We start from the raw sequence: 14,692 nt of genomic DNA, 5'->3' as shown, positions 1-14,692 counted from the left end.
ATGCGAAGGTGTTTGCTACTCCAGTTAAGAGTGTTTTTTTCTGAAATATTTTGTACAATGTATGCTGATTGGTCGAATAAATATTATATTACTATTATTTGATTGGCTAAATTCAATATTCCACTAATTAATATTATTATTGAAATGTAAATATTAAGCTATTGATAACGAAAAAGTTATTTGTGCATAGTTCACTTATTTTACATTTTAATAGACTTATATTTCATAATCTCATCAATCTTGTTAAATGAATTATCATTTTCCTATCGCGTGGATCTGACTGTATTCGAATGGGCTCTATTCGGAAACAACTCAATTCTTATTTTTATCTATAGCAATACAGCAAGTCTGGTCATACAGAAATATTTGTCGTTCATTGGGAAATATAAAGAATAAGTTAGTAGAGATACTACTTATAAAGGCTCTTATGAAAGTGAATTGTATTGCATTGAATGATAATGAATGAGTATATTTCATTGAACAGGAAATATTACAGATTGAATAGCTCTTTCTCCTTCAAGGAACGAGATAGAGTGAAAAGTGAAACAAAAGAAAGTTGAGTGAGTTGAAATTGATACACATCAGTGAGTATTAAATTTTAATAGAAATAAAGTTTATGTTCGTTATATTAATCTTTTAACGTTGAACGTTGATGAATAATCGCTGTTCGATACAATGATACAATATTGTCACAGATGTGAACCATGTTTTTCATTCGCAAATATCAGTGCTCATCATATTTCATATTCTGAACTATTGTTCTGTTTCAGAGTGAGTGAGGACAGCACTATATTTGAGGCGATGGGCGGCAGTGGCAGGGGGTGCCAGGCCTCTCCCTCCACCGAGCTGCTGAGAGTGCTCGAGGAGCTGAGCCTCACCAAGGGGGACGACTCCCCCCGTTCCTCTTGCGACACACCCTCCAGTAGCACACCCGAACTCAACAACCCTGCCGCGCAGCTGCTTGCTGCATTCCAAACTGTTCAAGGTATTCTATTTATGAAGTTCATTCATTTAATAACAAAGCTGGATTAAATATTGAAATGGGGCTGGTTTCCGAGCTCGAGATTTAGCTAAGTTCTAGACTTTAACTGGCTTTAAACTCTGGAGTCAGAAAATTGGCTTTCTGAGTCAGAGCGTTAATGTAGTCGAGGACTTAATAATAGACTCTGGAGTTTAGAGATCATGTTAGACCCTCGAGTTCATAATTTCGCTTTCTGAGTGAAGGGCTTATAAATCCAGGACTTTATTTAGATTCTCGCCTTTTTCCGAGTCAAGGATTTATCAAAAATCGTTAAGCCCAGGACTTAGAACAGCGTGATTGTAACCCTCGATTGGGGTAGGGTTTAAATTCAAGTTCTAGACTTAACTGAGCAAACACAATTCAGTTTATTGTTTTGGAGTAAATAAAAAGCCGAATTGATGTCATGGAATACCTAAATTATTTGGATTAGTCCATCTAAATTAATAATTTTTATAGTTTGCAAGAAAATTGTATCAGAATTATGTGTAAAAAACTAACCTTCTTTTACGACTGTGGCATAACCTAAAAATGTTCAAGAAAAATAATATAAGGATTGCCTTGGAATTTATATTCCAATCTGAATGTTATAAATCAATGTCATATACAACATATTAATAATAATAATAATAATAATAATAATAATAATAATAATAATAATATAATAATAATAATATAACAATAATAAAATATTATTCCAGATTTTTCAAAACAAATACGTTTTCAAGCTCAATAGCCTAATAAAATGTTTATTCAAAAATCACCAGTTAGGATCAATGATCAATAATAGCATAACGTAAAATGAAATGTTTATTCATTCACATTTCAAAGATTTTGCTTTGAATAGGCCTATAAAGAAATCAAAATGTATTTTTACAAAATAGTTTGGAGAGCATGCTCATTTGAATTATCCCGCTGCAATCATCTGTTTCCGTTTTGCTATTATGCCAACATTTATCACGTACACCCTGAGTAGCTTCAGAGGTGGGTGATTGATACCCAGGTGTTGCTCCTGGATGACTTAGCTCAGTCGTAATGTGGGCGGGGAAAGGAGGCAAGTCGAAGTTCCTCTTCTTTCTTCTTTGTGCTTCAGTTGGCGTAGACAGCACCTCCTGGTGCTTCTGACGGCGTGAAGGTCACTCTCTTCTTTGATGACACCACTTTGATGTAATTTTGTATTGGCCTTACAGCCTCGGTTCCGCTCCAGTATAGTAGGAAGAGGAAGGATAGACAGGAGGGACGGCAGCCAACGGGTCGCTGTGCCCTGGGGAGATGGAAGGATAGGGACGGCAGACAACGGTCCGCTGTGCCCAGGGGAGATGGAAGGATAGGGATGGCAGACGACGGTCCGCTTGCCCAGGGGAGATGGAAGGATAGGGATGGCAGACGACGGTCCGCTGTGCCCTGGGAAGATGGAAGGATAGGGACGGCAGACAACGGTCCGCTGTGCCCTGGGGAGATGGAAGGATAGGGACGGCAGACGACGGTCCGCTGTGCCCTGGGGAGATGGAAGGATAGGGACGGCAGACAACGGGCCGCTGTGCCCTGGGGAGATGGAAGGATAGGGACGGCAGACAATGGTCCGCTGTGCCCTGGGGAGATGGAAGGATAGGAACGGCAGACAACGGTCTGCTGTGCCCTGGGGAGATGGATGGATAGGGACGGCAGACAACGGTCCGCTGTGCCCTGGGGAGATGGAAGGATAGGGACGGCAGACGACGGTCCGCTGTGCCCTTGGGGGATGGAAGGATAGGGACGGCAGACAACGGTCCGCTGTGCCCAGGGGAGATGGAAGGATAGGGACGGCAGACGACGGTCCGCTGTGCCCTGGGGAGATGGAAGGATAGGGACGGCAGATGACGGTCCGCTGTGCCCTGGGGAGATGGAAGGATAGGGACGGCAGACAATGGTCCGCTGTGCCCTGGGGAGATGGAAGGATAGGGACGGCAGACAACGGTCCGCTGTGCCCAGGGGAGATGGAAGGATAGGGACGGCAGACGACGGTCCGCTGTGCCCTGGGGAGATGGAAGGATAGGGACGGCAGACAACGGTCCGCTGTGCCCTGGGGAGATGGAAGGATAGGGACGGCAGACAACGGTCCGCTGTGCCTAGGGGAGATGGTAGGATAGGGACGGCAGACGACGGTCCGCTGTGCCCTGGGGAGATGGAAGGATAGGGACGGCAGACGACGGTCCGCTGTGCCCTGGGGAGATGGAAGGATAGGGACGGCAGACAACGGTCCACTGTTCCTTGGGGAGATGAGAGGAGAGGGACGTACGGCAGCCAATGGGCCGCTGTACCAGTACAGGAGGTCAGGGACGTACGGCAGCCAACGGGCTGCTGTACAAGGACAGGAGGTCAGGGACGTACGGTAGCCAACGGGCCACTGTACAAGGACAGGAGGTCAGGGACGTACGGCAGCCAACGGGCCGCTGTACAGGAGAGGAAGGTTGGGAGCGGAATGCTGCGGTCTGGGGCTCGTCCGGCGTTTATATATTCTCCCAAAGTAGAGGAGATGGAGTTTTGCTACCGCCAGAGGCGGTAAGAATCGTCTCGATGCGCGGAAGATGGTGCGCCATCGGTACCCTCCTAGCTCTGCTGATAGCCGAGCGTCTTTCAATAATATTATTAATTATTTTCTCGTCACAATTTTACTTTGTGACACGCCACTCCTACTTGGGGGGGGGGGTTAATCGGAGCCCTCTATGGCACCACCTTAAAAGGCGTTAGCCATCTAGGCATCACCTTTAGAGGCGTATGCCTCTCACTATGAGCATCATTCATGCCTGGTCCACAGGTACATATTTACGTCGTCCATCTGGAAACCGGACTTTCATACGTGGCTTGCCGGCCCGTTTATGCTTACCAGGTGTCGAGACTCGTTGACACAACACTGGATCCTTATTCCTTGAGAGTCCTGGTTTGGGATCCTGGGACTGTGAAACTACCTCTTTGACAGTCGAAGACTGTGTTTGCTCTTCTACATCCATATCAAATATTCATCCATGGACAAATATTGGAAAAAAGAAATTGGAGTAAATATATTTTATAATGTAGAGCACATGCAACCATTAAATAGCGATTTTTGTGGTCATCCTACATTATTGTTTCTTGCAAATCAGTTGTAATTAAGTGTTTGTGCTGAACACACATTACAAGATGGTTGTTATTACATTAAGATCTAACACAAGTAACCTCTACGAACATTTACAAGAAATTATAGAATTGGATAAAAATCGTGAATGGGAAATTGGATTGATTAATTTTTGTAGTTACAATAGTATTGCAAACATTAACAAAGGAACAAATTCCAGCTTCAAATATGGCGATAGATTAATTGAGCTGGATACGGGTGCATATGAAGTTGAGGATATTATAAAATCTTTAAAGAATAAATTGAATATTGATGAGAAGAAGAATAAACTTATTATACACCCAAACGTAAATACTATGAAGATTGAAATTCATTCTGATAAAGCCATTGATTTAACACGTACTGATTCGATTGGTAAGATACTTGGTTTTAATAATGTTGTTTTGCAGCCAAATAAATGGCATTATTCTCAGCATTTGGTTAACATAACAAGCATTGGTAGTATTGTACTCGAGTGTAATTTAGCATGTGGTAGTTACTCTGACGGAAAACAAAAACATATAATCTACGAATTTTTACCAAAGGTTCCTAGCGGCTATTTAATAAACGAAGTACCATCACCAATTATTTATGTACCTTTGAATACGCATCGAATTCAAACTATTAATGTAAAGGTAACGGACCAGAACGGATCGTTTATTGATTTCCATGGAGATACAATTACAATTAGGCTACACATACGTGAAAAACAAAAGTAAACGTAATGGGTTATCTTGTTTTCAATCCATGTTCAAATAAGACGTGTACAGCCGATGTCATTAGAGAGACGAACGTGAGAGCGTCAACACCTAAAAACAAACGTGCTTTGTCGGCTAAAAGCGCGAGAATATTAGAAAAGTTGGGTTTTATAGTTGATTGGCGGAATGTTAGGAGGAGCGGCGGCAATTAGTGAAATTCTGGACGTGGAGACAGACCTTCAGTTTTATAATGATATAACCAAATTCCAATTTCACACTCATACAGTTTATTTGGGACAGGAAATAAAAAACTCTGATGAGGCACGTATTGGCATAAATTCTTTAGATGTCTATTCTTTACCTTGCAAATCATTCATATTTATTGAGGGAACAGTTAACTGTACAAAACCGGGAACAGGCCCAGGCGATGTACCAGTTGCGGCAGACTATAAATTAAGCAGTAACGTGATCAGTAACCTTTTTGACGAAATACGATATGAATTAGCAGGTCAGCAAATTTCTAAATCAAGATTGATTGGATTAACATCCACAATTAAAGCTATTCTAGTGAAGAATACACACACTTTCTAGATAAAAACACATATCACTTGGCTGGTTTTGACAGAGCAGGATATGAGCTAACGGATAATAAATTCACTTTCTGTGTACCGCTGAAATTAATCCTCCCGTTTTTTGAAGATTTTCAAAGAATAATTTTAAATTTGAAACAGGAACTCATCTTATTGAGGTCACTGACAGACCTAAATTGTGTTGAGTCCGCAACTGGAACAAGCGTTAGTGTGAAAATTACAAAACTGCAATGGAGAATGCCTTACATAACTTTAGAAGATCATGTAAGACTGAAATTTTTGAGACTGCTCAATGCTGACACTCCACTGAAATTAGGTTTCCGACATTGGGAAATTTGTGAATTACCAAATTTGCAAAATTCACTTAACCATTCTTGGGCAGTTCGCACCACATCGAGTTTTGATAGTCCAAAATACGTTATAATTGCATTTCAAACTGATCGTAAGAATAAAATTAAAAAATCAATATCTAATTTCGATAGCTGCGGTATTTACAATGTTAAAGTATATTTGAACAGCGAGTATTATCCATATGAAAATCTGCTAGGTAAAAAGGAGGTATTATACCGCATGTTCTTGGATTTTGCGCCCTCGTATTATAATCATTCAATCAATAGCGAACTCGGAACAGAAATTGACTTTAAAACGTTTTGTGAATCAACACCGCTGATTGTTGTAGATTGTTCACACCAAGCAAGTCATTTGAAATCATCGACAGATGTTCGTATTGAAATGGAATTTAATAGTGCAGTACCTGCAAATACTTCTGCCTATTGTGTTTTAATTAGAGATCGTGTGATGGAGTACACACCTCTGACGAGCATGGTGAAAGAAGTTCAGTAATTTTATTGATAGAGCGCACCGCCTGCAATATTATATAAGGTGTGCACTCTGACAAATTTGGTTCATTATCAGTTTCACCTTTGAACAGGTAACATCTAAAATGTCCTATTCTTTGTGTTCTGATATTTTGGACAAGCCGCAAACTCGCTCTATTGGTATTCAGTGCGATCTTGATTCCGATAGTTTCTATTATGAACCAACCTGCGGTACACCGATCCAGAAGCAGCTGCAGGTGGAGGAGGAGGAGGAGAAACGAGAAGAGGAGGGGAGGGAGAAAGACGAAGGATTCAACGAGCCCGCCGAAGAGGAAGAAGTGGACAAGCAAGCGAGTGCGAAAATTGCTACAGTTGATCTTCACTGGTTTAAACAAGATTGTAATCAAATTATTGTGAAAGAACTTGCCATAATTGATCAGTTTAATAATTGTATTCCATTTCAAATCACCATTTGCAAAGACAGAATTGAGTGCAAAATTGTATAACGATGTAACATGGTTAGAACGTCACTATCATAAAATAAAATGGGAAGATGGAGATTTAGAATACACTGACTCATTAATACGTGATTACCTTGTAGTTTATGAGAAAATTTTCACAAAAGGAACTGAGAAAGCAAAGTTTTTAAGAAGATTACATACTAACGTTCAATGTATACCAGAGGATTTTCCAAAACCCGATTTCAGCTTTTTCACTAGTTCATGGTGTTATGCTGTGTGTAACATTCATAAAAATAGACCAGATGCCCGGTGTGCTTTGTTCAGTGCTCAACATTATAATTCTTTGTTGTTTAAAAATATGTATCAAACAAATAATTTCTTGTGCAAAAACAATCGTTTATGGATTCTTCTACAACGGAAAAGAGATTCAGTGTGTTTATTGCATGCATGCATTGAGACTGCATAAAGCACGTACATGTTGTCTGTCGACAATTAATGAAGAAAGACCGCTTAATTACTCTATAATAGTTCCTGCATACACTTAGTTTTGTTCATTCGCTTATCATGGATCCGAGAAAGTGGTTGACTGCTGACAACGAGTTGGAAGTGAGGTTAAAAAACTGTATTGATTGGTATGATGAGTGTGAAAGTGCAATTAGGAAATCAACTCGTGAAAATTATAGTTTGGCGAAACAATTGAAAGACATTTTTCTAAGCACGGTTAATTTAAATGACATAAGAGACTATCTATGTTATTATCGTCCTCATAATTTGTGTATAGATAAGCTAATTAAAATTGAAGATGAAATTATGAATAGTTGTGGTGAAATGTGTAAATAAACGTTTTCTGCCTTCAAATGATTTTTCATTCCAATATCCTACTCACTTTTAGTTTAGTAGCTGCTTAGAGCTAGAGCTGACAACAACAACGCGTGTGGTGCGATCTTTTTTATACAAACGAGACACGAGCCCCTTCAAGGTACAACACATGCATCTCATCAATTTATAGAACAGAGACACATGCCAAACATCTGGGAAGGCGTTAACATGCAGTGTTATGGTTTTTCAAAATTCAAAAAATTAACTCATCTCTTGATGGGAATTTCATTTAACGAATTTGATTCAATTGCTAAGAATATTAAATTTTCAACAGGATGTCAAGATGCTGATTTACCGTTAACAAAAACAGAAAATGTACACTTTCCAATTTTATCTGAAATATTCGAACTGCTCGATATACTAGACAGCGGCCATCTACATTATGATTGTACAAATGATTCGCCATTATCTGTTGTTAAAAATTCCGATGAACTTTGGAAATGCTTGTACGATATTGCAGATAAAAAATGTAAAAGAACTTAGATCATTGACCTCTCTCTCTCTCTGGATTCACTAGTACAGTATAGATGTGAGAAAGGGATTCACTAGTACAGTATAGATGTAGAGTGAAGGATTCACTTCAATCTGTCAGTATAGCAATAGAAAAAAGGATTCACTTCAATCTGTCAGTATAGATGTAGAGTGAAGGATTCACTTCAATCTGTCAGTATAGATGTAGAGTGAAGGATTCACTTCAATCTGTCAGTATAGCATTAGAGAAAAGGATTCACTTTAATCTGACAGTATAGCATTAGATGTAGAGTGAAGGATTCCTTTCAATCTGTCAGCAAGGGAATTTTTTCCCCCTCAAAGGGAAATTATTTTTTCCCTCATCTATACTGGGCAAGGGGAAGGGGAGAGAGAGAGATATCTCTTTTCATCCCCCTCATCTATACTGGGCAAGGGGAAGGGGAAATCCATTTTTAGAAAGAGAGAGAGAGAGAAAGATATATCTCTCTCTTTTCATCCCCCTCATCACCACTGGGCAAGGGGAAGGGGTTAGAGAGAGATATATCTATTTTCTTCCCCCTCATCTCCACTGGGCAAGGGGAAGGGGTTAGAGAGAGATATATCTCTTTTCATCCTCCTCATCTCCACTGGGTAAGGGGAAGTGGAAATCTATTTTTAGAACACCCCCACCCTGCGGGTGGGGGGAAGGGGAGGCGGGATGGTGGATGGGGGAGAGGGGGGAGGGGATTTCGAGCAAAAAAGTCAGTCCAATGTATCAGAAATCATCTACTTTCATGAAACATATGGAAGAATAGGTACAGAAAGTAACCGGGTGATAGTAATATGAAATATATATTATTATATTTGAAGTTTTCATCTGGGGAAAGCACCATCCCGGAAACTTCATTGAAAAACTCTATGACAGTGAAGAGACTACATTTTTTTTATCATTCAAGTTCTATTCAGCAAGCAATTTTTGTTTGTATGATGGATCTCAAAAACGATTATAACTATTTTGATTGAATTTAAATTATAAATATTTAGCAAAAATTATCTTATCTTTCAATTCCCGTAGCGAAGCACGGGTTCTCCCTGCTAGTCAATCAATAAATCAATAATACTGTAAAGGAAGAAATTGGCTTATACATTTGCAGGATAGGAAATAGAAAGAGGTCAAAACTCGATCCTATGATGGAGTGCAGCATTTGCCTCAATATGACCAATTGAGTCTTGTTTCAAGGTCTGTTGAATGTAGTCCAATCAAATAGTTATTTTTCAGGAAACAGCCCCGAAAGAATTGTATTGTTTTTATTTTGGTAGAGAATGTCATTTTTTAGGAAACAGCCCCGGAAGATTTCGGGAGCTTTTGGGGCTGTTTCCTGAAAATGCCATTTTCTACAAAAATAAAGACAATAAAATTTAAAATAAATTGAGTGGTCACACAGAATTTAACGATTTCTGGTTTTGGAGCTACAGATTTTCAATTTCCAATTCTCTATCAAATTACACCTATGTTACATGATTTCGAACCGCCTTGACGAGCTGAGAAAAATGAGCTGTGGTCCGAGAAGATCCGACCATTGTAACAAAAGTTATGAGGGTTTAAAATTTTGATCCTTGAGGTGTCCTTATAAGCACCTTCCCCACTAGAAAATCCTGAAATCAAGTACATTCTGACGGAACATAAATAACCCTTTTATAACAATATGATCCAAAATATTGAATTGATCGGTTAGGAAGGCCTCGAAAGCTATTACAATGGAAACTTTGTATTTTGGCTGTAGGACATGGTTTTCTATTTTCGCTAGTTCTCCCCCTCCCCCTATACTAAATTTAAAAAATTTTGAAGAATCTTGTTCAAAATTAATTGTACTTCCACTTGGTATGTGATTTTCCATCATTACTCTATAATATTCCAAACTGTATTAAGTTTTATAGAGTGGAAGTAGTGAGTTTCCAGAATTTTCAAAAAACCTTGAAAAATACCCCTTTTTTGAAAATCTGTAGCTCCAAAACCAGAAATCGTAGACTCCTGCACGACCACTGAATTTGTTGAAAATTTTATTGTCTTTATTTTTGTAGGGAATGCTTTTTTCGAATTCCGAGGTTTTCGAAATAGAATTAAAACATTGGAAAAAGTCTCAAAATGTGGGGGTTTTTAGGGGTGAATCCGCCCTCTGGAGTGTCAGAAAATCTCAGATGCGAATTCAAAGCCCCAAAATACTTATAAAACCGACAAGAAAAATTCTTTCGGGGCTGTTTCCTGAAAAATTACCATTTGCTTGGACTAATGATGTTTATTTAAGTACGGTATACTATAACTATTTTTCATAAAGAAAATGGGCTATTGCTCACCTCAAAATTATAAGTCTTTCGACGGAATTAGACTCTATTCAGGTTCCGCAAATAATTCTGTAAGAGATAAGGAAAGTGTAGCCTATCCTATCATTATCTAAGGTAGATAACAACAAGTTAGCTTTTAATCTCTCTTTTCCTTTTGAAGACCAAAATTCATTGACCAGGAGCTTCCTATCTTAAACCAGTGCCTTGATCGCTCTCTAGGCTCTTCCTAGTAATATCCTTTCAATAACCTATCCGATTTTTTAAGAGAGTAATTTATTCATTTTTGGTGTTTCCCTTGCTCACTATTTATACAATTTGAAAAATGCTGAGATGAAAAATTCCCTTAATTATGTTAGAATGCAGTTGCAGTTGTAATAAAAAATACACGGAAAAAGAAATAATCACTTGTAGCATTTGTTCATTGCACTTCTACTTCAAGTGTGTTGCATTCGACGAATTAAACTATAAGAAGCTTCCAAAGCAGAGAAAGAAACAGTGGAAGTGTCAAAATTGTAAATCTAATTTATCATTTGATATGGATAGTAACACTATTCCCTCAACTTTCAAGGATGAACTTCTTCAGGAGATCAGAAAAACGATTTTATCAGAAATGAAATCAATCAGGGATGAAATAGGGGAGCTTCGTCAGTCTGTTAATTTTGTCTCGTCAATGATGGATGAATACAAGATTAAAATCGGAAATATAAATCTGATTACGAATCTATTATTAAAGAAAACAACTGCTTGAAAAATAAAATGACCGATATGGAAATACAACTAAATGAGCTGCAACAATATACGAGAGCAAATAATCTGGAACTCCACGGCATGCCTTTTACCAAAGGAGAAGATGTGAATTTGATTATCAAAGATGTTGCAAAATGTCTCAATATCAATATCAGAGAAGAGGAAATTGACATTGCACATAGACTTCCTGCCACCAAGGGCAAAATTCAACCGATCATAGTAAGATTCACTAGTCGTGCAGTAAGAAATAATTTGATTCAGAATTATAGAAAATATCTTAGAGAGCTTAAGGATAAAGCTAAAATGAATGAAGGAAATAAAAATGGAGGTGATCTACAAATGCAACTAAGAACTGTGAATGTGAATAAACATTTGAATGACGGACCCGTGTACATAAACGAGAATCTCTCACCTTTCTATAAGGAACTACTTTATTCAACGAGATTATTTGCGAAGAATCGAAACTACAAATTCGTATGGACCAGAAATGGGAAAGTTTTCATGAGAGAGAATGAAGAGACCAGACCCATTCGATTTTCCAGTAAGGCTGATTTGGACAACCTTTGCGCGGAATCGAGGATTGTAAACGAGACTTCGGAAAGTGGATAGGACCGAACTTGGAGCAGGAAAAGAAAAAATAGACTGTTATTGATTGGTTTTTGTTTTTCGCGATGGTTGATGTAGAGGAACTTTTTAATTTGTATGATGGTGATAATAATCCAACAAATGAAATAGATGATTATTTAAGTTACTTACCTACTAGTGAAAATAAAGATTTAACTTTTTTCAATTTTTATGTAATGAATGTCCGTAGTTTAGGCAGAAATTTCAATGAATTTTTGTGTATTATTCAAAGCTGTCAAGCTTCTTATGACATAATAATCCTTACAGAAACATGGATGAATGAAAATATCCCTTTTACATTCAACATTCCAGGTTACAGGGTGGTTAATAAAAGTTCAAAAGTTAATAAATGTGATAGTTTTTCTGTATGTGAATATGTGAATATGTGAGTAATGTGAATATGTGAAAGATACAATAGACTTTACTACATTAGACTGCGATATTGAAGAATGCAACTCTATATGCCTTAATATTAAAACCATCAGTGGTAAATATTTAAATTTGATTGGCATGTGTAGATCCCCTAGCTGCAATGTTCCTAGATTCTCAACTAGTTTAGATAATTATATAACATCAATTCCAAGAGATATTGACGTCTGTGTAGCAGGTGATATGAACTTGAACATGAGTTTAAATAACAAGCTTTGTGGAATTTAGTCTTAGAAAAGAGTGGACTGTATAAATAGGAGAGAATAAATCAAATTCTGAAATAAGAGAAACAAATGTGTCTTGATTGATTTGACACGCGACTGAAACTCCACATGAGTGCAAGAACCGTTGTGCATTCAAAAACCTGTGCACTGGAATGAATGCAAAACAGTTTTAGGCAACTCAGTATTAAAACTAATCATCAACATGTAGGCTAAGGTGAAATGCCAAATGAAAAGTAGGTTAGTAAAATACAAAATCTTTAATCAGCATTAAAGAATGTCAAAAACACAAGAATATGAGATAAGATTGAATAGATGAAGTAAATTTCGAAAACGGTATTAATGCTTCTAGAAAGAACAGAGTTAATAAAAATAGTAATCTGAATGCAAGAATTAATAACAATTTGAAATAGTAATAATTTGGATTTTAATTATCAATGAGTGACAGTAAAAGGTTATGAATATAACAGCAATGCACGTAGAAGATAATCTATCTGGTATCAAAAAATGGAATAATGTAATGGCTACTAAACAAACGTTTATAGAATACCAGAGTCTATAATAAGTAGTCTTTAGTTTAAACATAAGATTGTCAATTCTAACAACAAATAACACCTAGGAAATTTGAGATGTAAATATGTTGAATTGCAAAGCTTCAACATTTGAACTGGTTTGATATTAACAAAGAAAACAAGTAGGTTGAAATTAACCATAAGGTTATATGAATAACAGTAGTCTATACTGAAATAGACTAATTGCAAATGCAGAGACTAAGCTTTAGCAATAATCAAAGAATAATAAAAAGGATTCAAAAGGATTGATAATTGCAATGTTCACAGAACATTCATGAATTGATTACAAAAAACTGACAAACAGTTCTCAAGAGCAATTTGACTTATCAAATAACTCAAAGAAAAGTGAGGTTGAATATGAACAACCATCAATTCCTAACCTGAAAGATAAAAACAATAGATTAGGGCAGTATAAAAATACAAAGTAGATGATACAAAAATACTTAGCTGTGGAACATAAATGCAAGAACCAAGGTCCCGGTTTGGTCTAGGGCCTTCAAGGACAGCGTGAGCTTCCAATAGCTTGAATAGGGCCAAGTCAAGGTCCCGGTTTGATCTAGGGCCTTCAAAGACAGCATGAACTTCCAATAGCTCGAATGGACACATCAGAAGAGAAACAAGATTCCAACTTGTTTGAAATGCGGATGAAACAGCAGCCAGTTGTAGAGGAAGAGTTTCCAATTGATATTTCTAAGAATATATTTCCTGAGTCTTGGAAATATTCAGTTGCAATGTTTGTAAAATGCGATTTACAATTGAGAGTCACTTTAAACAGTGATGTGGGCAATATATCACAAAAATATCAATAGAATGAATGATGGGTAAACTTTCAGTCCCAAAATTTCAAATAAAGAATTACTAAACAAGGTAGCACTCGATGTAAAACAATAGTCTGCAATATGTAAAACAAATTCAAACTTGTAGGTCGACACGGTGACACACGCAAGCAGCCATTTTGAGAATGACGTAATGGAAATAGAATATGTAAAATTGGAACAAGTGTTCAAGTCTTGAGAAACTAAAAAATAGCTCCACAGAACCAGTCGAGAATGTCCAACAATTGAAATAAACAAACAGGGCGAGGTGAAAACTATTTTCACAAAAGATGAGAGTTCAAGTTGTAACTTACACGCACAAGAGAGTTCACAAGCACGTTGACAAATTAGAATTGAAATAGTAAATGAACTACTTATGCGATTTTTAAAGTTGATGGCTCCAAAGAACCGAAAAAATGTCTCCAACAAATAAAACAAGCAAAACAGGGCAAGGTGAAACTATTTTCACGAATAAAGTAGAAATAAATGGAGACACACACGAAGTTGCTGCTAGAAGCCAAGCGATGAGCAGTGAAGGACAGGAAATGGAAAGCAAGCAGGTGCTACCTTGATCAAGAAATCACCAATAAAAATGATCAATAAAAAGATGCAAAAAATATCCGGAAGCCGAACAACAAATTGACAAATACAATAATAAATGACAAAGGCTTCAGAACATATCAAAAAAACTAGAACAACAATAAATAAATGTGCAACGGGAATGCACGGTATCAAGTCGGCAGTGGACCACTAGCGCTCCAGCTGCAAAGATACAAACTAAATAACTACCGCGCAGAGAAACATGACAATACAAATCAATAAAAGAGATTGTTTGAAGATGGGGAATAGTTTTAACATAAAGTGGGCCCCGTTGGGGAATTCAAAGAATTGCCC

At 37.6% G+C, this 14,692-nt stretch overlaps 1 protein-coding gene across 1 annotated transcript in view; it reads left to right on the top strand.

Moving 5' to 3' along the window:
• The window catches only part of LOC111058860 (protein SMG7), a 127,589-nt gene that overhangs the window by 67,693 nt on the left and 45,204 nt on the right, over positions 1–14,692 (top strand). Inside the window, exon 10 of the mRNA XM_039431880.1 lies at positions 771–985. Coding sequence (XP_039287814.1) covers positions 771–985 — 215 coding nt within the window. The remainder of the gene's footprint in view (positions 1–770; positions 986–14,692) is intronic.

The sequence above is a fragment of the Nilaparvata lugens genome, chromosome 7 (assembly GCF_014356525.2).
Source record: "Nilaparvata lugens isolate BPH chromosome 7, ASM1435652v1, whole genome shotgun sequence".
Classification (NCBI taxonomy): Eukaryota; Metazoa; Arthropoda; class Insecta; order Hemiptera; family Delphacidae; genus Nilaparvata; species Nilaparvata lugens.
Note: the sequence above shows the minus strand (reverse complement) of the source record. Positions and strands in the feature narration are given on the sequence as shown.